Here is a 23,071-nt window from a genome sequence, read left to right as displayed (position 1 = left end):
GAGGCTTGGACATTTGCATCCAGGATATAAACAACGTTGGGATCTCGGACCACTCCACAGTCTGACTTAGATAATACTGCCCTGAGTTCCTGCTTCACGTGTAGTTAATGCTCAAACTGTCTTTCCTGAATTCTGCGTCCACTACTTTTGTTCTGCCTCTCATATGGTTGAAGACTTTGCAAACACCTTGTTATCCATATGCTCCTCTATCCTTGACACTGTTGCACCTATTAAAATGAAGCGCCCTACAACCTTTTCCCAACGCTGGTTAAACGCCTCCACGCGCGCCTTACGACGTGTCTGCCGCCGTGATGAGAGGAGGTGGAGAAAAGATCAACTCCAGGTATCCTGTGAAATCCTACGTGCTGCTCGAAATTTCAAACTGCTGCTAAAATGGGGAAAGCAGCTTTCTTATCAATGATCCTGGCTCATGGTCGCAACCCCCGAACGCTATTTAAATTTTTTAATTCGGTGGTCAGTCCCCGTCCTGATATGCCGCTGGCGTGCTCGCCGGATCTTTGTGAACAACTTTTAAATCTTAGATAAAGTTTCTTCCTCGCGTCCTTCAGTGTCGAGTCCTGTTTCTGCTCCTGGTTGTTCATCATCAGTTTGAGCCCGAGTCCTCACTCTGAAGCGATTAGCTGAATAACACTACTCCTATATATGATATCCTCCCGTCTCGCAGAGTCAAGGACTGCTTCGACGTAATTGGACCCAGTATTTCATGTGTAATGGATCCTTCTTCAGTCTCAGCTTTGAAACGTAGTCCAGCCTGTTCTTAGAGAAGGAGCCTTGATTATGATGATTATGTGAATCACATCTTTAAGCTCCCGTTCCTGTCTAACATTGTCGAGAGGATAGTTCGTATTTGGACGTGAACGACATTATTGATAACTTCCTGCCTTTAAACCACAGCGCTGACACAGCTTTGCTCCTTAATGATCTTCTAATGCTGATACTGGAGGCGCTGCGGTCCGAGCTCTATTGCATTTATCTTCGGCTTTTGACCTGGTGGATCACAGCATGTTGTTAGCGAGGCTTGAGCATACTGTAGGCATGTCGCCCGTGGTTGGTTTAAACCTCTCCCACAGGTGCTTCTCGGTCGACCTGAGCACCTGCTCTTCCTCCGCTGCACTCGTCTGCTGTGCCTCAAGGATCTGTGCTGGGCCCTACTCTGTTCTCGCTGTATTTGCTCCCTCTAGGTGCAATCTTTGAGAAATACAATATCGCTTATCACGGTTACGCTGACGATATACAGATCTACTGATCCTGTGTGAGGTCAAAGAGCGGCTCTTAGGAAACTCATCTTAAATGATAAGAAAACTAAAATCATTGTAATATTCCTCGTGGACAAGTTTGTGATGCCTTTGGTTCCCGTGCCAGCCTCCTCTCTGACACTTTAGCAGTCTGGGCGTGTTGCTGTGTCCGCTGTAGTCAGATCTAGTTTCTACCAGCTGCGTCTCATGTCTGAGGCAGCATTATGTTCTGCACAAGGACCTGGAACAGCTGGTTCACGCCTCTGTGACCTGCAGGCTGGATCACTGCATCACTCGGCCTCCTTCATAGACGGCAAACTGTTCAGAATGACGGGAACTGGGAGGTTTGTCTCTGTTACCCCGTCCCAGCTGACCTGCACTGGCTACCATTAAATTCCACATCCAATTTAAAATACTGCTGCTTACTAGGGCTGGGTTTTTATAATCCATTTATTGATTAAAATCGATTCTGGCTTGGATAACATAAAATCGATTCATTAAAATCCTGAATCGATTTTTTTATATAAATTTATTTTGCATGAAATGCCAGAATCTCAGGTTAAACCTCACAAAATTTCAACAACCACCAAACAGCTAAGAGAGTAAATAAGAGCAGGAACACGATTCTGCACAGAGACTTTAATACTCTATAAACTCTCTAATAAAACCGCTGTAACATCAGAGGTGATGTTCATGTGTTGATTAATGGATTTCTTTCGTTTCTGATCGACTGCAGAATATTTTTATAAAATCCAGACCAGGAAAATCTCCTTCATGTGTTTCTGTGTTTATCTTCAGCTACTTTGACACAAAGGCCTCTGCTGTGACGCTCACACCTTTGATAAAGTCTGCAAGTGTCAGCTTCCTTTTTCTAGATACAAAAATATGTAAATGTACTGATCTGAATTATAATATTTCTGACTGTCAAAATTTCCCAGATTCAAATCAAATTAAATCAAATCGTGGATCAAATCGATTCGGGACCTTGTGAATCGGAATTGAATCGATTCTAGAAATCAGTGACGATACGCAGCCCTACTGCTTACTTTTAAAACGATCAACAACACAGCCCGAGCTGCCTGATCGAGCTCCTTAGTTCGTACTAAGATCATCTGCTCAGTCACTCCTGGTGCACCGAGGTCGTCTCAGAAACTGGCTCGTCTCTTCCTGAGTCGCTCTGGGAGAATCACCAGCTCTGTGTGATCACAGCCACCTGCTTCTATGGAAGTCCATCCCACTTCCACGTTTCCCAGTTAAAGCCATTTCCTTCTAGTTTCGATCTTAAGTATCTAACATGCTTCCTATCACCACTGAATAAGTTTGGTCACACTAATAAACATTGACTATCTGCTGCACAGATGTCCTGGGAAATAAAACAGTACCTCATGATCTAATCTGCCCGTCTGCGGCTCGTCCACACTCTTCAGGCCCGTGTTCCCGTCTTGCTTTGCTTCCTCACATTTGCCATTTTTCACCTCCTCTGCTGTGGGCGTCTCCTGCAGATGAAAATGAAAACGTTCTGGTGCTGTGTGTACAGAGTGCAGCAAGTGTTGTGTATAAACACTCACAATGGAAACAAGACACAAAGAACAAGACTTAAAAACTGAATGCAGTCTGCATTTGCGTCTCATGAAGGTCTCATGTCGGTGTTTTTGCGTGAAGTCTTGGATGAAAATGTTACGTTAGTCTCCCTCCAGCCCAGTCGTGCTGCAGAGTTATCGGCTGTGACTTCTCCGTGTGTCACATCTGCCTCCCTCACTCTAATCCTCTTCTGTTAGATCAGCCCTCTGCATACATCCATGAATCTTCTCTGTGGTCCTCTTTTCATCCTGCCTGGCAGCTCCACCTTATCTTTGCCTCTCCAACCTCCTCTCCTGCACAGCCTGAGTCGATGTATTTCCTAACACTGCGACCTCTTGCTCCACCTTCACTCGTCTCATCATCTTTCACTGTTTTCCTTCTGGCACAAATCTCCCCTGATACGCTGCTCTACTTACTCCAGCCTTTATCTTGTGCAGTGCTTTGGTTGGTTGTCCACAGGTATCTGAACTCATCTATTGCCTCGACCCTTTGCACCTGTAACTGTGAGAACATTGCAAATCAAACGTGAATAAATCCAAACCTTTGCAACAGTCGGCGTTCTTTCTGTGCAGTTTCCTGCAGCGTCGACAGAAGCTCTGCTCTGCTCCTTGTGCTCCACCTTCAGCTGCTGCAGAGCAGCCTCCAGCTCCAAAGGGTCGGCACCGGCTCCTGCTGGGATACGACTCTGCACAGGGGGACATGAACCCTGAGTTAACAGATTTCAAACGGCAGAGGTCACATCTGAACTGAAGCGTGTGTGAGAGACACACCTGCAGAAGAAGAAATGGATTGTCTTTGCTGAAGGACGGTGAGCGGGTCGGGGTTTCTCTCTTTTTCTCACGGAGCAACGAGGCCTCCTGGTTTCTTCGTAGTCGATCCAGCTGCTCCTCTACACTCATCCTTGTTCTGCCCACCTCTCTCTCCCCAAATCCTATTTGATCCACTGCACTTTTGGGACGATCCTGCACGGGAAAAGTTTTCACCTCAAACTGTGACTGTGGCAACATTTTAACAAAAGATTAAAAATTCACCTGCAAGCACAGTCTGAGATTTAAATGTTGCCACAAAGAAGTTCACATTTCCCCAGAAGACTTCAGCTCCAGTGACTTTGTTGGCCTTTAACAACCCGAGCTCGTTAAAGTCAGAGTGCAGGGTTATCGTGTTGTTCGTGTAGGTATTAATCATGTGTGACCACGCTGCCTTTTACTGTAACCAGCTCACAAAAATATAGTTATACTAGTTTGACACCACACTGTGTCAGCAGCACATGGAAGCTCCTGTCAGGCATCACAGCAGCGAAACACCAGCTGCTGGTAGAGCGAGCAGTCAGCCAAGACTGCAGGACCAGGCTGACCAACCTGTGCACTGCCTGCACTGATTAGAGGAAGGCCTCATTGCCCCACCAGGATCCTAGAAGGCCTGGACCTGTACAAGATCAACAGCATGAGAGTCTTCATCTGGAGCTCAATGGAGATGTGGCGGACACACTAGAGGACAACTTCAAGCCCAAAGCACAAGCTGCAGGATCATCAGGGACGATGCTGCATACGCCTGAACCCCCTTCAGCCATGACTTGGCAGGATGACATCAAGCTGTTTGCCAAGAGTGAACGACACATGGATTCACTGATCCACACCACCAGGATCTACAGCAATGACATCGGGATGTCGTTCGGACTGGAGAAGTGTAGTCGGATGATAATTAAGAGAGGGAAGGTAGTCAGAACTGAGGGGATCAAACTACCAGAAGGCAACATTGCAGACCAGTCCAGCACCCTGAGACTGCATGCTAAGAGGATGAGACAACGAACATCCACGAATACATCATGAAGATGGCCCCAACTGACAGCGTGCTCAGTGAATACCTCAGGCAGCAGAAACCCAAGAAAGACGAGGAACCATCATGGAAGGACAGGCCCCTGCACGGTATGTACCACCGGCAGATAGAGGAGGTGGCTGATATCCAGAAATCCTACCAGTGGCTGGACAAAGCTGGACTGAAAGATAGCACAGAGGCACTAATCATGGCAGCACAAGAACAAGCTCTGAGTACAAGATCCATAGAGGCTGGGGTCTATCACACCAGGCAAGACCCCAGGTGCAGGCTGTGTAAAGATGAGACAATCCAGCACATAACAGCAGGGTGCAAGATGCTAGCAGGCAAGGCATACATGGAACGCCATAACCAAGTGGCCGGCATAGTGTACAGGAACATCTGTGCGAGTATAACCTGGAAGTCCCGAGGTCAAAATGGGAAATGCCCCCAAGGGTGGTGGAGGATGACCGAGCTAAGATCCTGTGGGACTTCCAGATACAGACGGACAAAATGGTGGAGGCTAACCAACCGGACATAGTGGTGGTAGACAAACAGAAGAAGACGTAGTGATCGATGTAGCGGTTCCCAATGACAGCAACATCAGGAAGAAGGAACACGAGAAGCTGGAGAAATACCAAGGGCTCAGAGAAGAGCTCGAGAGGATGTGGAGGGTGAAGGTGACGGTGGTCCCCGTGGTAATCGGAGCACTCGGTGACTCCCAAACTAGGCGAGTGGCTCCAGCAGATCCCGGGAATAACATCAGAGATCTCTGTCCAGAAGAGCGCAGTCCTGGGAACAGCTAAGATACTGCAGGACCCTCAAGCTCCCAGGCCTCTGGTAGAGGACCCGAGCTGGAAGGATAAACCGCCCACAGGGGCGAGCTGGGTGTTTTTAAAAATATATATATCTAAAGAAATCCCCGCTCGTCCCTGCGGGTGGTCTATATATATATATATATATATATATAGAGAGAGAGAGAACAGAGTCACCAAACGAAGATGATTCTGCTTCTGATCTATATTTGGTCAGTAAGAGAGTGCTTCACTTCCCTTTATGTGCTCTGAATAAATGCGTCAGACGTGACTCAGAGTAACAGATCTACCACACTATGAAGGTGAAACTTACAGATCTGGATTCAGGTTTCTTGGTCTTCCTCAGGGTAACGTAGGAGGCAATAGTGGAGGACTCGGCAGGGCTCATCGGGGATTTGGTCCTGGGGGGGATGACACCCACTCGGTACGGGGACACTGTTGGAGAAACAGCCGGAAAATGCTCTCACTCACACATTAATGAAAACAACTAAAAGGACTAAAACAATATAATGGCTACGTGTTTTAACTGAACCAAGTTAGTGTGAGGTCCCAACGTTACCAACATAGGTGTGAGAGAAATATTCTTTCCAGTAGGGCTGATGAAAAGGTCAAAGGGCAAAGCCTCACCTGTGGCCAGTAAACACTTTCTACACTCAGTGACCTCTGAATGACATCTTCTAAAACTTGACGAATTGATTAAATAATATAACATTAATACCCTTTAACAGATACATTCCACCATCGCCACCAAAAACTCTAATACGTAGTTGGACTGCCTTCAGCTTTTATTACAGCATCTGCTGTGGCATTGTTTCCACAAGCTTCTGCAATGTCACAACATTTATTTCCATCCAGTGTTGCATTAATTCGTCACCAAGAACTGATGATGGTCGAGTCTGACCGCTGTGCAAATCTTCTCCAGCACATCCCAAAGAGTCTTAATAGGGTTCAGGTCTGGACTCTGGTGGCCGGTCCATGTGTGTAGATGATGTCTCAGGACCACGCTTTCACAGTTTGAGCCCGATGAATCCTGGCATTGTCACCTTGGAAATATGGCCGTGCCATCAGAGAAGAAGAAACCCATTGATGGGATAACCTGGTCATTCAGTATAGTCAGGGAGTCAGCGGACGACCTTCTTGGAGCACAAACTGTTGCTGAACCCAGACCGGACCAACTGCAGCAACCCCAGACCACCAGGCATGCCGGGGGCATGACTTCATCTGCCCCTCCTCTTACCCCGATGCGCCCATCCCTCTAGAACAGGGTAAGTCTGGACTCCTCAGACCACATGACCTTCTTGCATTGCTCCAGAGTCCAGTCTCTATGCTTGCTAGAAACTGAAGCCTTTTTCCCAGTTTGCCTCTGATTACTGGTTTTATTATGGCTACACAGCTGTTCAGTCCCAGCTTCCCATTGTGCTGGTGGAAATGCTCTACATTCACTATTAAACATAGCCCTGAGTTCTACTGTTGTTTTTCTTCGATTTGATTTCAAACGTTTAATTGATTGCCGATCACAATCACCACACTTCTTCCTCGATGGATCCCCACCATCCCTCCACCTTTTAATAATGCGACAGTTCTTAACCCAATAGTTTCTGCAGTCTCCTTGGATGTTTTCTCTGCTTGATGCACACCAATTTTCCACAACCACGATATGCATCTTTCGACATGGTTGTTTATGAAATGTGAAGCAGCTCATTGCACCAGTTGGGGTTGAATAACTTGTTGCCAGCTGAAAGATAATCGCCCATGCAGTAACTGTCCAACAGGGGGCGACTTTTATAATAAGTGTGGCTTGTGGCTCGGCTGCAGGGGTCAGCCCGCCAGAGGACCCGCTCAGCCCAATCCGGACATCAGTGCGCCGAACCCACTGCTCCACCCCCTCTGCAGCCAATCCACACTCTGTCACGAAACGCCAGCTTCTTTAACCCTTTAAGACCGACCATAGAACCAAGTCTGCCAGAGCTTATATTATATTTTTACATGCTGTGGAGCCATTTTTGGGAGCATTTCAAGTTGCTATACATCAATACAACCATTATAGCCCAAATTTTAATAATATGTCTGCATTAAGTGTATAGTAATTACATAAATTGCAAAAAAGTGCAATAAACTACAAAAAAATGTAAAATCGTTTTTGTTTTTTAACATATATTTCTAGTTAGAGAAATTTAACAGGCTTATCCCTCAAAACTGTAAATACAAAAAAGTTGCACAAAATAGTTTCCCACCACAGGAAATTTATTTTGAGTGTCTTCATAGTTTTATTTTTGAAATACACCAATTTTTATACACTGCAGGAAAAACGAAAATAAATATTATAATGCAAATGTGCAAAAAAGCAGCATATGCATCAAAATAAACTATTTCCAGCAGTGCAATATGAGTCCTAAGCATCCCAGAAACCACACAGAAAGTCATAAAGTCAAACATAACTTTTAAAAACACCAGTATAGGCTCATGAGGCCCTGATGTAAAAAACTACATTTCCGCGAAAATGAAAACTTCCTGTTTCGGGCAGGTCATGGAGGACATGTGATAGTTCGCGCTGACGTCTATTCTAAGTAGGAAGTGTTATGAACAGCAGATCGGATCGGCAAAGCGAGTTTCTGGAATATTATGTTTTTGTTGCTGCAAGTGCTTTTTATGCAGTTTTTGCAAAGCTTTATGTGGAAGGAAACTGTGACCGAGGACAAGCTGATGGCATAAGATGTAAGTACAACTCCTCCGGTTTCATATGCAAAAAAAATGATTGAGCTAGCTCACGTGGTTGCAGAGCTACAAGGATTTAAAAGTAGTTGCGCAAAACGGAGCGTGCTGCTCTGACCGGTTTAAAGGGTTAAAGCTCAGTAAAAACAGTGCAGCGAGAATGAGGCTAACACTGAGTCACACACTGATTAATAAACGTACCTTTGGATGATGCGCTGTCTTTACTTTCAGTCTCAGCCTTGTCCTTCTCTTCACCGTTGGCCTCGTCCACTTCCTCGTTCACCGTGGTCAGCTCCGGCTCGCTCTTATACAGCCGGTAATCTGGAGCTTGCTTTGAGTGCAGGGAGGAAATCTCAGGATGAGAAACATTCATGCACACGTTCAGCATCAGTCAGGCACACATCACACTGATATGAATTAGATGTATTTGAACAGATGCACATGGATTTATTCTTTAGGATGGGGTCTGGAAATAAACGGGGAGAGATGGCGGAGGAATCCTGTGAAATGAGGAGCTCGGTGCATCGGCTCGGTGTACTGAAGCGTGCCAGTCACAGCAAACTGAGGATGTTGGGGGAGCGGCGATGTGGTCGGAGAGGGTGGGGCATGAACGCAATCAGCGATTCTTACACTGTGTGCTCCGTTCCTGCTGCCGGTTTTGCGGTCTTCGGGACGATAAGTGTGGGAGGGCATGGGGCCACCACGGTGCGAGTGGTGGGGGGGCACTTGAGGGGGGCGGTCTGATGAGTCGTAGTACTGGGGGAGAGGCGGGCGGGGGGGTACGCTGTTGCCCTCCTTGGGAGGACTGAGTGGCTGAGTGACTGCCTGTAGACAGTTAACAGAACGGGGCTCATTCCACAGAAAGGACAGCGCTCCTATCACAAACGCTCCACTACGAACCCAGTTAGCCTGACTGAACCAGTTCCTGCAAACTGGGAGGAAGATACTCAAACATCACTCTGACTCCAAATGTGTTCTCAGACCTGCTGTTGTGGGTGCATTCACATGACAACACGAACTATAAGTACGTTACTAATGGAACATATCAGTGTTAGCGGTGAACACGCATCCTGACGACATGTAAGGAGCTGCAGTAAGAGTCAAACATCTGAGACGGGACAGGACTTTATTGTTAGTTTCACTCTGTCTGCGACTCGCCATCGAGCACATACGGTACCGCGGTCCTGCGTTCATCGTGGGAGTTCTAAAAATAACCCGCGATAAGTGAAATCTGTGAAGTAGCCAACTTTATTTTTATTATAGATGTGTTACGGCTGTAAAACCGTCCCTACACAGTTTATAAACCTTTCTCGCACAGGCAGGAACATTTCCACACTTCTCTCTGTTTAAACTCCCAAAGTTCAAACCTTCGTAGAAAGTCCAGTATAACACACCTGCAGGTAGGGCTGCTCAATTCATCGAATTTTAATCTAAATTATGATCTGAGCTTTCAACGATCATTAAAAATGACTGAGCCGATCATTAGCACCTCCCTCGTGATTTACTCTCGCACTGCTCCGTGTGGCAAATCGAGCGCACCTCTGCGTTTTGAACACGCGTCACAGCAATTAAGAGGACCCGAGGGAAGCTCGGAAAGCTAAGCAGAAGTTATTTGGAGAGCAGAGGATAATGGCTGCTGACGAAAGACTGCTGTTGGTTGAAGAGAGCTAAAACGACTTCAGTGGTGTGGAAACATTTTGGGTTCAGACGTGGATCAAGTAGACACAATGTGTCGTAGCTGCACCACAGAGCAACACTGCATATGTATTCAATCATCTGAAGATTGCTCACAGTGACATACAATCAAAACAATGAAGGAGCAACTTTAGTTGCCATATCTCAATGTCAGTTTGATGCAACTGTGTGGCTACAGCTCGCCTTGATGTTTGGTTATTTACATAAATATTTTGCATTTTTAATTTATTTTTATATTGCAAACATTTGCACTGTTATCAGTATTTGCACACTATTTTATATTATTTTTTGACAATCTTTAAAGTCATTATTCAACATTGTTATTGTTAAATATTGTCAGATAATCGAGATCTGAATTTCAGTGAAAATAATCGTGATGATCATCTTTGCCGTAATCGAGCAGCCCTAGCTGCAGGTGACGACGTTTCGTCATCGTTGTTGTGTTCGTCAGAGAAAACTTACAAACAGTGCAGCACTTCGGAGTCACGCTGCTACCGATCGAAGATTTGTGTAAATTGGACAAGCTGAACACTTTCTGTACTGTACAGGGGACACGGCACAAGATTGATTGACAATTGTCTACAGCCAATCAGGACGCAGAACACAATGTGCTGTAAAAAAAAAAAAAAGCATGCAAAATTGCACACAAAAAATCCACGAAACAGCAAAGCTGCAAAAGGTTTTGTTATAGCGAGGCACCGCTGTGACTGAGGACTATAAAGCTAATCTCACCAGCATCATGGGAAGTATCCATGGAAACGGACAAACCTGAAACGCCATGAAAACAGCTGAGAGCGGATTTCTACACTGAACTTAACTCGACCCGTCCAGTACGAAACACAATCTCTATTCAGCTGTGAAACAACAGCAAAGCCATCACACACACTCCTGCTGACCACGTGCTTCATGCTAACCCTTCAGCTGCAGCTCAAACAAAGACATCTCGGTTGGGCTAGAAAGACGCCAGAAATCTCTGAAGTCAAAACAAACGTCACTAAAGCAGAATCATGTGACGGGGTGTAATGTGCACACTGCCGTACCTCGTTCTTTTGCTGAATGCAGAGTGGCTTTGAACCAAGGAAACCTGTTAAACAGAAAAGAAAAGAGACAGAAGTGAAGAAGTTTGTGATCACTGAGGATACGTGAATGCATCAGGTCAAAGTTCTACATCTTCCTCACAGGATGATTCATCTTTCAGGTATCCAACACTTTGTAACGCACAGAAAACACAACATAGATTTACTGACAAGCCAAAGCAGAATATTAACAGATTTAACCAGAAGGCTAAAGACGCCATATCACAGAATCACAAAAATAGTCTATAACAAGGACGCTGTGCAGGAAACGCACACGCAGGGCCACCGTGTCCATTTCACATGCGGATGCAGAAGTTGCAGTAACGTCAGACACATATTTCACTTCACGCCTACACGAGAACAATGATGGGAAAGACAATATTAACATGTTTACTAGGGCTGCAACGATCATTCGATACTTTGGTGACACAGTTCGATATTTTTTCGATACAAAAAAAAATGTTCATGCCTTTTTAATTTGTCCTTTATTAAAATTATAAATATATATTTTAACTCAAAAGTACAGTTTTTAAATGTAATGTTGCTGAAACAACAAAATGATAAAAAATAAATCTATCTGATGGAGAAATCCCTCATCTTTGGAAAAGAGAGTTTATTACAGAGAAATGTCTCTTTCCAAAATAAAAGCTATACTATACGCTTCTTCTGGGCTATATTCTCAGCAGCATATTAAACATATCAGGTCCCCATAAGGAGAATCATGTGCTAACGGCTGTCTAAATGACTCGGGTAAAGTTTGTAGCATGCTGCTTGTTGTTTTTGTCTGCTTCCACTTGTCTTTGCACTAGGATGATGTCGGAGTAAATGTGCAGTCATATTCATTGTGTTCACACTAGTGCTGTCAGCATTAATCTGAAATGACGTTAACGCCACAACACGGCAAATCTCCGTTAACGAGCTACCGCGGATCGCCGTGTGCGTGGGGCTGGACGGCTAACTGCGCTAACGAGCTAACTGCGCTAACGAGCTAACTGCGCTAACGAGCTAACTGCGCTAACGAGCTAATTGCGCTAACGCACTAGTTCCCACCAATGTAATTGAGCATTGCGTGGCACATCCGACATACTGTTTTACTTTCGTCCATGACGCGCTTACCTTCAGGGTCATATGTCACACGAAGACCAAAATAGTTCCAAAGGCCAGATCTGAATGAGGGTGGGGGAGGTTCAGTTTGCCATGTTGCAACGAGCTTAGCTTCTGTCTCGCTAGCTTGCGCTGAGCTCAGTGAATCTGTGTTCGACTACTCCGCCTAGGCTGCACTGTCGAGTGCAGATCCACTGAGCGCTCAACACAGACAGCACCGCCAGAAGGAAAGTTGATAAAATAAATTAAAGATTTTGTATTGTTTGATACATATGCGTACCGAACCAAAAGCACTGTATGAACGGTTCAATATCGATAGAGTATTGTTGCACCCCTAATGTTTAAGTGTATGTTAAAAACAGCAGCTAGGCTGTCAGCATCACCAGGTCTCAGTGTGTCAGTGTATTGTTGGCAGAGCCGTGTAATGACACGTTGTCATGGAAACAAAACTAGAAACTACAACAGGGCACCAAATGTAACCAACAGCGACTATGACTCTTTGTAAAAGATAAGAGTGACAACCAGCGAAGGCCGTGACCTGCCGACTGACTGAAACGCTGCAACGAGCTGCAAAAACAAATCAAACATTTTGACACAGAAGCAAAACGTGGTGAAGCAGCTGCTTTAAACCTCCAGGATCAAGGTTTGGTTTTGTTCAAAGAGACCGACCATGGCGTGTTTACATCAGACACAAGTACGACGCCACACGCATGCAAGCGAGAACGTAAGGATGTGACGGGTGGAGGTGCTGAGGGAGGGCCTCACCGCTATTTGTGCTCCGCTGGGGTTTGTTCTTGGACAGCGCCTCCATCACGTCCTGGATCCTCCACAGCTCCTTCTGGATCTGAATGTGCCGCTGACTTGGAGGCTCTGTCTGAAGACACACATCCAAATATTCTGTTCAAAGGTAACCACCATGTAAAACAAGTGTGTGTGTGTGTGTGTGTGTGTGCGTGGGCTACCTGTGGGCTGCCCAGGGCCTCCAGCTGTTCCAGTAGGTTGGACTTGGCCAGAGTAACATCTGCTTCCAGTAGGTCGTACTCCCTCCAGGAGCACTCGAGCTCCTGAAACAGGACACCAACAGCAGTCTGTTTATCTGTGTTTTCTTTCCCGTGTCTCCTCTTTTAGGCTCGGGAACCTTTGCCCTCTTTCTCTGTCAGGTTTGCATATCTGTGAGTTCCCCCGGTACATCAGTCCTATTAAACCAACCAGAGACCCCGAAATCTGCAGCCGAGCAAACACTGAACTTGTGCTTGTTCGTGAAAAGACTTCCTGCACAATCACGTGGATTCCCATCTACTATCATTACTGGCTGCACAGGATATGCAGGGTCTGGTTTAGAGCACAGGTGTCGAACCCCAGGCCTCGAGGGCCGGAGTCCTGCAGGTTTAGATGTGTCCTTGATCCAACGAAGCTGATTCAAACGGCTAAATGACCTCCTCAACATGTCTTGAAGTTCTCCAGAGGCCTGGTAATGAACTAATCATTTGATTCAGGTGTGTTGACCCAGGGTGAGATCTAAAACCTGCAGGACACCGGCCCTCGAGGCCTGGAGTTTGACACCCCTGGTTTAGAGGATGGATCCAGTGTGTGACCGCTCACAGTGTAGCTGCAGTAGATCCAGCCTTTAGCAGCTCATTTGTTATATTTAGAACATGCACCAAAAACACAAAATAAAAGAAATAAATGCAGATTTATAACTGTCACCTGATTCTGTTTCCTTCACTGTTGTGACATCAAAGCTGTCACAAACATAAACTCAGTGGAAGCCACAGCGCTGTGGAAACAAAGGCTTCGGCTGGCGTTGCTCTAAATGCTGGAAAGGAGGCTTTCCCAGTACTGTGACTGGTCAAAGAACAAAACATTGTCTTACTCTGTAATCATCAGGAAACGCGTCTGTAACAGCAGTGCAGAAGTATGATTGTTGTAAAGAAATGTATATTTGGGTTTGTCTGGTGTTTATCAAGGAAAAGCTAATCAATAACCTTACCAGCATGTATCACAGTAACGCCAGGAAAAGCTGATTAAGGTGTCCACTGTGAGACACGCAGTAAATATTCAGCAGCAAGTCCATAAAACTGTGGCTGCTCTTCATGCATAAACGTCGCTACGTGTCGGGTGATGTGTGAGAGCGTGCTCACAGTGCTGACTCGGGACAGCTCCCTGCAGGTGCTGAGCAGCCCATTTTGCAGCACGTCTCTCTGCTGGACCAGGCTCTGTGTGGCTGCTGCACTGGAGTCGCTCTGCTCGCTCAGCTCCTGACTGGCAGACAGCAGCGCCGTCTCCAGAGTGTGCTGCCACACAACACAAAACGTATTACTGCATATCCGCAGAGAGAGAACACACATGCACATGTCCACAGCTGTACCTTCTCTCTGTGCAGCTGCTGCAGCTTCTCCTCCTGCATCCTCACCGCTTTGTCCTGCTCACACAGTCTGCTCAGCTTGGTCTAACACAGCCACACAAACATGCCCATCAGTAAATGTGTCTTTGAAACGTGTCGATCGTTTCACTGAGAGCTGCCCGTCTTACATCTATGTCGGCCTCCTCTGGGCGCTGGACGAAGGCGCCGTCTTTGTAGTCCTCTGAACCCGTCTGAAGAAGAGAAACAGTCAGAACAACACATCTGGTACAACGGAGAGCTCCAGGTCAGTTTTTCAAAAAATATTAAGAAATGTCACAGGATGCGTTCAGGGATTACTCCTCGACTTGTTAACACCAACAGTCAAAAGTTTGGACTCGCCTTCTCATTTGTTGTCATTATCTTTGCTACTTTCTACAGTATAGATACAAACTGACATCAGATATATGGGATCATGTAGCAAAGGAAAAACTGAGGAATAAATATGTTTTATATTGATTTCTGTAGCTGCTCTTTGCTTCGTTGGCAGCGCTGCAAACCCTCGCTCTTCTCTCAGTGAGCTTCATGATGTCGTCACCGCAGGCGAGCCTGTCAGCGTCCGTCTGTGGAATTTGTTGCCTTCTTAATGGGGTCGGGACCATCAGGTGTGTTGTGCAGACATCAGGTTGCTACACAGACTGTTAGCAAGAACCAGTCAGCTAAGTAAACAACAGGCCATCATTACTTTAAGAACTGAAGACCAGTCAGTCGGAAAACCGCTAAAACTTTGAATGTGTCCAAGTGCAGTCGCAAAAACCATCAAGACTACGATGAAACTGTCTGACACGAGGACGCCGCAGGAAAGGAAGACCAAGAGTCCCTCTGCTGCTGAGGATACAATCATCCGAGTCACAGAAATCACAAGTCAGATTAGAGATAAGTCTCAATCTGAGATCTTTGGTTCCAGCTGACGTGTCTTTGTGCAGAAAAGGTGAACGGATGGCGTACACAGTCAAACCCAGTGGAGATGGTTCAGGATGGAGCGCAGAGTGAAGGACCAACAGGTGCTCAGCATCTCTGAACTCCTTCAACACTGTTGGAAACCATTTCAGGAGATGACCTCATGAAGCTCACGGAGACGCAGAGTGAGCGAAGCAGGAATCAAAGGGTGGATATTAGGAAGAGTCTAAGACATCCTGTTATTTCACACGTCTGTGTTTCCTACAGAACTCCACATGCGTTCATTCGTAGTTCGATCAGTGAGAATCTGCAACATAAATATTCATGAAAATAAAAACAGGCATGTCCAAACTTTTGACTGTGTTTTAATTTAATCATGATGTAAATTATTGTGTCAGGATTTGTTTTTCCTGAATACAAAAACTCTTCACATTACACTTGTTTATTACAGGAGCATGAAATGATGACGTGATGATGGGATGTTGTTGATATTTACCCAGATGTTACCACGGCTGCTGTGGGTCATATCAGAAAGCACAAACACGCATCAACGGCGTAGCTTCAGCAAACTATTACTGATAAACAAACTCGTACACTGTAGTCTGATTCGCAGCAATGAGGTTGTGCTCTACCAAGAAACAAGTGAACCTTTTTTTAAGGCAACTTTTTGTTGGAATCAGTCCCAAACAACTGTCCCAGAAAATGACCGGTATTCACAAAGCATACAACAGATGGATGAAGCACCAGAGCCACAGACTTGTTTGTCCTTCAGAGAAAGACTCTGTGGCAGACGTCTATGGACGGCTTGTGTCCTCACTAACACGTCCCCATGAGATTTACTATCAAATCTTACTCAACACAGTTCATTCAGTAACTTACTGATTTAAGATTCACCATAATCACCGTGTAGCTGAAAACACCAGTGAAGGATTTCAGTGCTCCAGTAGAACCAGTCCATGAACCATTAACCTAAATGTGTCTCCACTGCTGCTTAAAGGATGAGTGTGAGCCACACTGCGACAGTAACTGATGATCATCATCCAGCTTCACATGTAACTGGATACTTTATGTAATGGATTAGAAAAAATGCGTAACAAATAAATGTGTTAGACGTGTGTGAGGTAACAACACGAGTCTCTCTCCTGCTTCACACAAAGTTAAGAAGTTTAAAAAACAACAAAAACCTGATATCACCTGTAAAGCTCACTGACAGTTTCTACCTGTTTGTTTAGTTTGTGCATAAACAGAAAGGTAAAATTACCAATCTGTGGTCTCAGGGAAACATTTCTGCTCTAATGATCTCTGCTGCTGTCAGATCCACAGTGCAGCGGTTTATAAAGTCACGCAGCAAGCAAATGGCTGCTGGTTCCTTTGGGGGTGCATCAAAAAGGGCACGTGCCAAATCAAGCAAGGAAAATTTGAAGGTACCATTAACTGTGTGCAGAGTAAAAGCGTGATTCCCAGATCACGAGAGAGTCTCCTTTTACTAATGAGTGACTAAAGAGTGCCATAACCCCCCCACCAAAGTACAAGCACAGTTCTCCTGACAACAACCAAACCCAGACTCGTTCATTACCAAATGCAGAAGCATGATTCATCCCTCCAGAGAGCACATCTCCACTGCTCTAGAGCACAGCGGCAGTGTGCTTGAATGCAGCTGCTCGGTCACAGGAAGTTCTCTGCTCTCTAGCTGAAGTTTGGAGGTTGACTTAGCAGAAAGCTGGCAGCCTCTGTGCACTATGTCTCGATGCACGCTCAATCATCCAGGCCCCATCCTATCACAGCACTAAACTGGACTTCACTGAGCTCCTGAAAGCAACCACTCTGCCTGCCTTGGTGACCTTATACGCCCGTGTAAAACGATCATACATGAACTCAGCGGTTTGGATGGGTTAGTGAAGACTTTGGGCAATATAGAGCAGTCCCAGCTTATAACTCAACCTGAAACATCGACTGTCAACCGAGATCGACCAACTGTGTCCTTCTACCCATAGACAGATTCTTTGGTATTTTTGTAAAGAAATCACGGTTTCCTGAAATGTCAGTTTTTTAGTTTTCAGAAAAACAAACCTGTAATACAAACACATTAAACCAGTCAAGCATTCCCAAAGTAAACCTCAACAATAACACTGCTGTGTGACGCCGTCGCTCTGACGCTCATTGCAGCCACGAATCATGTTCAGGTGCATAACGAAAGGAAAGCAGTGAAATGAGATGTGCAACAAAAAGAACGTCACGTACACTTCAAACATGACACAGGAAGGGTCACTGTGGAACAACTGACAACAACTGCTGGAAACATCTGGCTTGAGTCTGCTCCCCCTCATTCAAAAATATAGAGTTCTGCAAGAAATAACTTGGACGTAAGCTTTGGATAAGAAAACCAAACGACCAAGATTATCAGCAGCAATAGTTTCCTAAATGCACATTCCTCTAAATGTTGAATATTTCATGTCAAGAGGGGATTTTTCATTAAAAATGAATAAATAAATGACTCGTTGGACGAAATCGTGCAACTTTGGTGCTCCAGCATGTGAAGATAAACTGACTGTGTGACACTAACAGATGCCTGCAGTGACTCAAGCCAGAACCTGCCTAAGACCTTACTTGCTGGTAGAGTTGTGGCCTTGGTGCAGAGTTCTCAATCATAGTGTGAATCATGAAGATTAGAGGCTCATTCTCCTTCGTCTAGCGGAGCGCCGTGGAGAAAGAAGATACAGGGATGTAATAACACAGCTATAACTGTTGCTGGAGGACGAAATGCTGTTTAATAACTGATTTGTAAACAAAACTGGGAGACAAAAAGTAGGATAAACACACCTGTGACAGTTTAGTGTCACTCCACCTCTGACCAATTTATCCTAAAGCCTTTCTGATCAAGCCTAACTCAACTCTATAATAACCTGCAAAGAAATGTCAGGTCATGTATACAACCAAAGAGCAATGTTTATGATATTTCTCCAAGGAGGTGCTTTGGATTTTGGATGTAATTAAAAAAACAACAAGTCTTCATTGATTCATGGTTTCTAGGTGTGACCAAGGACCAGATGGTATTTGTCCAGGTGAGGTACTGCAGTTCTCCCGTAGGATTGACCGAATCACAGATTTAATGCACACACACTATGTTGCCAAAAGTATCTGCTTGCTTGCATTCACAGGCTTATGAACTTGAGTTCCCATTCTGAATCCATGGGGTTAAATGGGATGTCAGCCCTGCCTGTCAGCTACACCAGCTTCCGTTCTCCTGGGAAGGTTTTCCACGAGGTTTAGGAACGTGTTCATGGGAATCTTTAGGCCATTCTTTGAGATGTGCATTTGTGAGGACAGACACTGATGTTGGCCTGGCTCGCAGACTCTGCTCTATCAGGTTGAGATCAGGACTCTTCAGTTAGTCTCTTCCATAACAAGCTCACTAACGTCTCTATGGACCAAACTATATTGGAACTGCTCAAACTGATCCCACAAAGCTGGGAGCATGAAACTGTGTGGTGTGGTGAAGCATTAAGAGTTGCTTTCAATGGAAAAAGAAAAAGAAAAAATATATACTTCTATACCCCGTCTTACAAACCTTACGATTGGTAAATGCAGTCAGGCAAACATCGCTCTCCTCCATCTGCCAGTAAAGTGTGATTCAGCACTCAACTGATGCTTTACACTCGGTGATATAAGGCTTGGATGCAGATACTCGGCTATGGAAACCAATTACATGAAGGTTTCAGACACTGTTCTTCAGCTAATCTGAAGGTCGGAGGTCTGTAGTGACGGATTCATTGGTCATTTCTGCACCCGCTGACCCTACCCTGTGATTTTATGTAGCCTCTACTTTGTGACTGAGTTTCTGCGATTTCTAATCCTTTGCACTTTGTTCCAATAGCCCGAACAGCTGACTGAGAACTATTTAGCAGCAAGGAAATTTCACAACTGTACTGGGTGCACTGGTGGCACGATATGGTACCATGATGGAATTCACTGAGCTCCTTAGACCAACCCATTCTCAAGTAGTCTGCATGCCTGTGAGCTTAATATTTACACCTTTGGCCACGAAAGTGATGTTGATGATTTGGAGGGTAAATGGTAAATAGCGCTTTACTGGTCCCTAAGGACTAAAAGCGCTTTACATCCATTCACACACACATTCACACACTGGTGATGGCAGCTACATTGTAGCCACAGCCGCCCTGGGGTGCACTGACAGAGGCGAGGCTGCCGGACACTGGCGCCACTGGGCCCTCTGACCACCACCAGTAGGCAACGGGTGAAGTGTCTTGCCCAAGGACACAACGACCGAGACTGTTGGAGCCGGGGCTCGAACCGGCAACCTTCCGATTACAAGGCGAACTCCCAACTCTTGAGCCACGATCGGTGTCAATACTTTTGGCAATATAGTGTAGGGTTTTAAAATTCCCGTACAATGAATATCAACTTGCAAAGACAATGAACATCAGTTTGCTTTGAATTTCAGCAGCATGAAAGTAAGGACGTTAAACACCAGCAGTCCCCAACATTGTTTTTGCACCACGACTGGTTTATGTTCGACAATCCAGTCGTTAAGTCTGACGTCATCAGCTGTGCCTGGGCCCAAACTCTGACGCAGCTCCCAAAGTCAAACAAACACTGCGGCATCACTGAGAGTTAAAAACTGTAAATTCTTTAATGAAATGATCAGTGGCAATAAAAACTGAGGCAGTGATCACTGACTGTTTTTAGGGGCTTGTTCAAATTAAATGGAACAAGATAAAAGTATTACAACATGTTAAAAACAGCAAAGCTTTGGGCCAAAGTGCTACAAATGCTGCAGAAGTTTGTAATTTCAGCTTCAGAGTGAAAGACTGAATAAACACACAAAGAAATAAAAGATAAAATAGATAATTGTAAATGTGTACATTTACAGAAGATTCTCTAGAAACAAGCAAATGTTCTCTTCCAGTAAGTGGAAACTGGATCTTCCCATCACAAAATGTTTTATTTGATTTAAGACAAGAGGAGCAGAGTGCTCACCTGACTTTCCAGGTAAATAAGGTTCCTCTGGAGATGATGGAAGAGAACATCAGTCTTCAGTAGCCAAGAAGGAAGGAGAGGAGAAATAGGAAAGGTTTGGTAGACACATTAGTACTGAGGCAAGGAAGCAGGAAAGGAAAAGATACAGTAACAGTAACTAAAGATACAAGTTAGAGAGGAAGAGTTCACAAAAACAGGAGAGAGAATGACAGCAAAGAATCTGAACCTCCGTTTATGTACAATCGTCCCTGAATATCGTCATGGCTTCGTTGCAATGATCAGAGTAAGAATGTAATGATAGCTGGTAATGAGTAAAAACTCAGCATAATCTGTATGAATCTGCATGATAGAGCAGCACGCAGGACTTCAGTGAAACACGGCACAAACATCACGAGGTCGATATCACACGCATGTTTGTAAAAACTTGCAGTTTGTCAGGAGCATTCTGGACTTTTTCTTTCACGTGGTTGTGACATGTTTCCTACCGGAGGCATGTGCGAGGAGCATAAACGACTGTGGCGAGGTGGCAGCCGGGCGCCCCTTCATACCAACGCAGAGTTTTTTCATGCTTCACCACGACTGACTCGATCAGCAGTCCAACTCCATCCTTTCCAAACTTCAAACAAGATGCAGCGCCACTTTAAACCAGGCTATGGCTTTGCTTTGGTAGGCACACGCTCTACATTTAAAACAGGTCTTGACCTGATCTGCCCAGCAACAAGCTGACTGATGTCACATTTTATTGTCTTTGGGCGTTTTCACTTATTTATTCTGGTCCCAATCAGCTGATGAGTTTGAACTTTCACACAAGGAAAAATTCACGAACTCCAAACAAGCCAAAATGTGACACAAACGAAGTGGGAGTGTTCAGCCCACTCATTGGCCAGATGTGTCTGGGGCGGGAGCAACAGAAGTAAACACAGGAAGAAGGTTCTGGACTGTTGGAGAACACAAAGCATTGACGTTCGTTTGCCGTGACCTACACTTCTTTCCTGCACTGACAACACAAAGCATATTTGGCTACGGACGTTTTTCACTCCAACTTGGTGTTTCGTTCACATTCGCACCATAAATGCAGCCGTCTGGAGTTCATCTGGGACCGTACGGTCTTCCAAAGCGTCTTGGTGTGGTTGTTCTGGTCCAGCCCAGTTCCACTTCTGTGTTCACACTTGCACAAACCAATTGCAGCAGGGAGAACAAACCCGAGCTCGATTTAAACCGAAGAAACTCGCTCAGCAAACTGTCCACATAAGCCATTAAATTAATCTGATATCTATTTGTGTCATGTTCCTGGGTCGGCTCTCCAAATGTTTGTGGCTTTCTAGTGTTTGTTTCGCTCCTTCCTGATGTGTTTAATGTTTCACGTGTTCTTCCTTAAACTTCTGTGTTCGCTCTCGTAGACTGAGTTTAGATTTTCATGTTTCCTGGTTTAGTTTAGTCAGATCCTGCTCGTGTTGTGTTCACGTCTGTGTCAGTTCGTGCCTTGTGGTTACTTCTGTCCTGCTGTCACTCCAGTGTCCCACAGCCCTGGTGTTTAGCTCCTGTGGATGCCCACACTCGATGAATTAATGACTCGTCTTTAGTTTATCTGCACTCTGGGTCTCACTCGCCTCCCTCACAGTTTTATAGTTTGAAACACTCGAGCTCACGCACCGCAGGAAGTTCAGGCCTACAAACTAAATTCACGGCATGACGGTGGAATATCTGTCACGCCATCTCCACACGTGGAATAACTTATGGATCTTCAATAAAAGAAGACAGATACAACATACATGCTGATGGGCTCAAAGCAGGACTCGTCATGCTCGTGTCGTGTGACCATCACAGCTAAATACTAAATACTTTGTTTTAAACAGTAAAGCAAAGTCTTCCTCTGTATGTGAATTATGAAGGATTCTGTTCCTGAATGTTTAAACGTTTATGTTCAGAATAACAAAGAGAATGAAATATTTTAAAGTTTAGACTTTGTGTTAAACCCTGTAAGTCAGATATACGAGTTGTGGGAGGACATCGGATGATTACATGTCAACAACTTTATTAGACGACCAAAATGTGAAGATGTGACGTCCGGTGGAGGAAGGTGGAGGACGGGTGAGCAGGTATAAATGTGGGGAGTGAAAGAGGTTCTTGCTTTAGTGCGATGAGCAGCTCAGAGCATTGATCTAAACAGGTCACCGTTTAAACTCCCGCAGAGACGCTAGAGGGGCAACCGAAGTCCAACCGGTGAACTCATTAATCGACTCTGGGAGCTACAGGTGGGACTGATTTGGCTGTTCAGGTTTCTTTTCTTTGGTCTGGAGGGAAGACACCTGGATGAGAGGCGACTGGACAAACCCATCCACCATTAATGCCACAACAATACTCCACACTGTTTCTTTGTGTTTAAATAAAACAGAGGTAAGCATAGAGTGAGGGTTAGGGAGGTCAACACAGCCGGCTGACTGCCGTCCATGAACATGCAGACCAAGTTTGAATGATTTGACAGTCAGTATTTTTTGCTCGTTTGTGTCCACGTGCAGCACCAGCACAGTTTATCCACGCAGCTCGCTAATCTGAGAACTATCGTCTTTTGTCAAAATATGGTCACTTTTTGCAACACAAAAGTCAACGTAGCCGTGGTTACAGGATAACACCGAGCCAACACAAATCCAGATGATGGAGGTGACATCTTTTACATACAGTCTATGATTTAAACCAAAACACGAGATTTTTCCAAACCGA

At 45.1% G+C, this 23,071-nt stretch overlaps 1 protein-coding gene and 1 long non-coding RNA gene across 9 annotated transcripts in view; one reads left to right on the top strand and one right to left on the bottom strand.

Moving 5' to 3' along the window:
* LOC146499897 (pleckstrin homology domain-containing family A member 5-like) overlaps positions 1-23,071 on the bottom strand; it is a 124,414-nt gene that overhangs the window by 11,660 nt on the left and 89,683 nt on the right. For 5 of the 8 annotated variants that reach the window (XM_085136853.1, XM_085136852.1, XM_085136854.1 and 2 more), the window contains 14 exons: positions 20,351-20,404; positions 17,960-18,040; positions 14,584-14,646; positions 14,420-14,500; positions 14,193-14,345; positions 13,014-13,115; positions 12,817-12,925; positions 10,912-10,955; positions 8,807-9,001; positions 8,378-8,507; positions 5,778-5,899; positions 3,608-3,799; positions 3,379-3,522; positions 2,639-2,752 (listed from right to left, as the gene is read on the bottom strand). In XM_085136853.1, coding sequence (XP_084992979.1) covers positions 2,639-2,752; positions 3,379-3,522; positions 3,608-3,799; positions 5,778-5,899; positions 8,378-8,507; positions 8,807-9,001; positions 10,912-10,955; positions 12,817-12,925; positions 13,014-13,115; positions 14,193-14,345; positions 14,420-14,500; positions 14,584-14,646; positions 17,960-18,040; positions 20,351-20,404 — 1,584 coding nt within the window. The remainder of the gene's footprint in view (positions 1-2,638; positions 2,753-3,378; positions 3,523-3,607; positions 3,800-5,777; positions 5,900-8,377; positions 8,508-8,806; positions 9,002-10,911; positions 10,956-12,816; positions 12,926-13,013; positions 13,116-14,192; positions 14,346-14,419; positions 14,501-14,583; positions 14,647-17,959; positions 18,041-20,350; positions 20,405-23,071) is intronic. The other 3 variants (XM_085136855.1, XM_085136857.1, XM_085136856.1) reach the window with 2 other exon arrangements.
* LOC146499898 (uncharacterized) lies at positions 12,848-13,998 on the top strand. Its single transcript, XR_014870048.1, has 3 exons — positions 12,848-12,958; positions 13,180-13,401; positions 13,639-13,998. It is a non-coding gene; the product is annotated as an uncharacterized LOC146499898 (long non-coding RNA).

This window comes from Neolamprologus multifasciatus, chromosome 17 (assembly GCF_963576455.1).
Source record: "Neolamprologus multifasciatus chromosome 17, fNeoMul1.2, whole genome shotgun sequence".
Classification (NCBI taxonomy): domain Eukaryota; kingdom Metazoa; phylum Chordata; class Actinopteri; order Cichliformes; family Cichlidae; genus Neolamprologus; species Neolamprologus multifasciatus.
The sequence above is the reverse complement of the archived record's forward strand: the minus strand, read 5'-3'. Positions and strand labels throughout refer to the sequence as shown.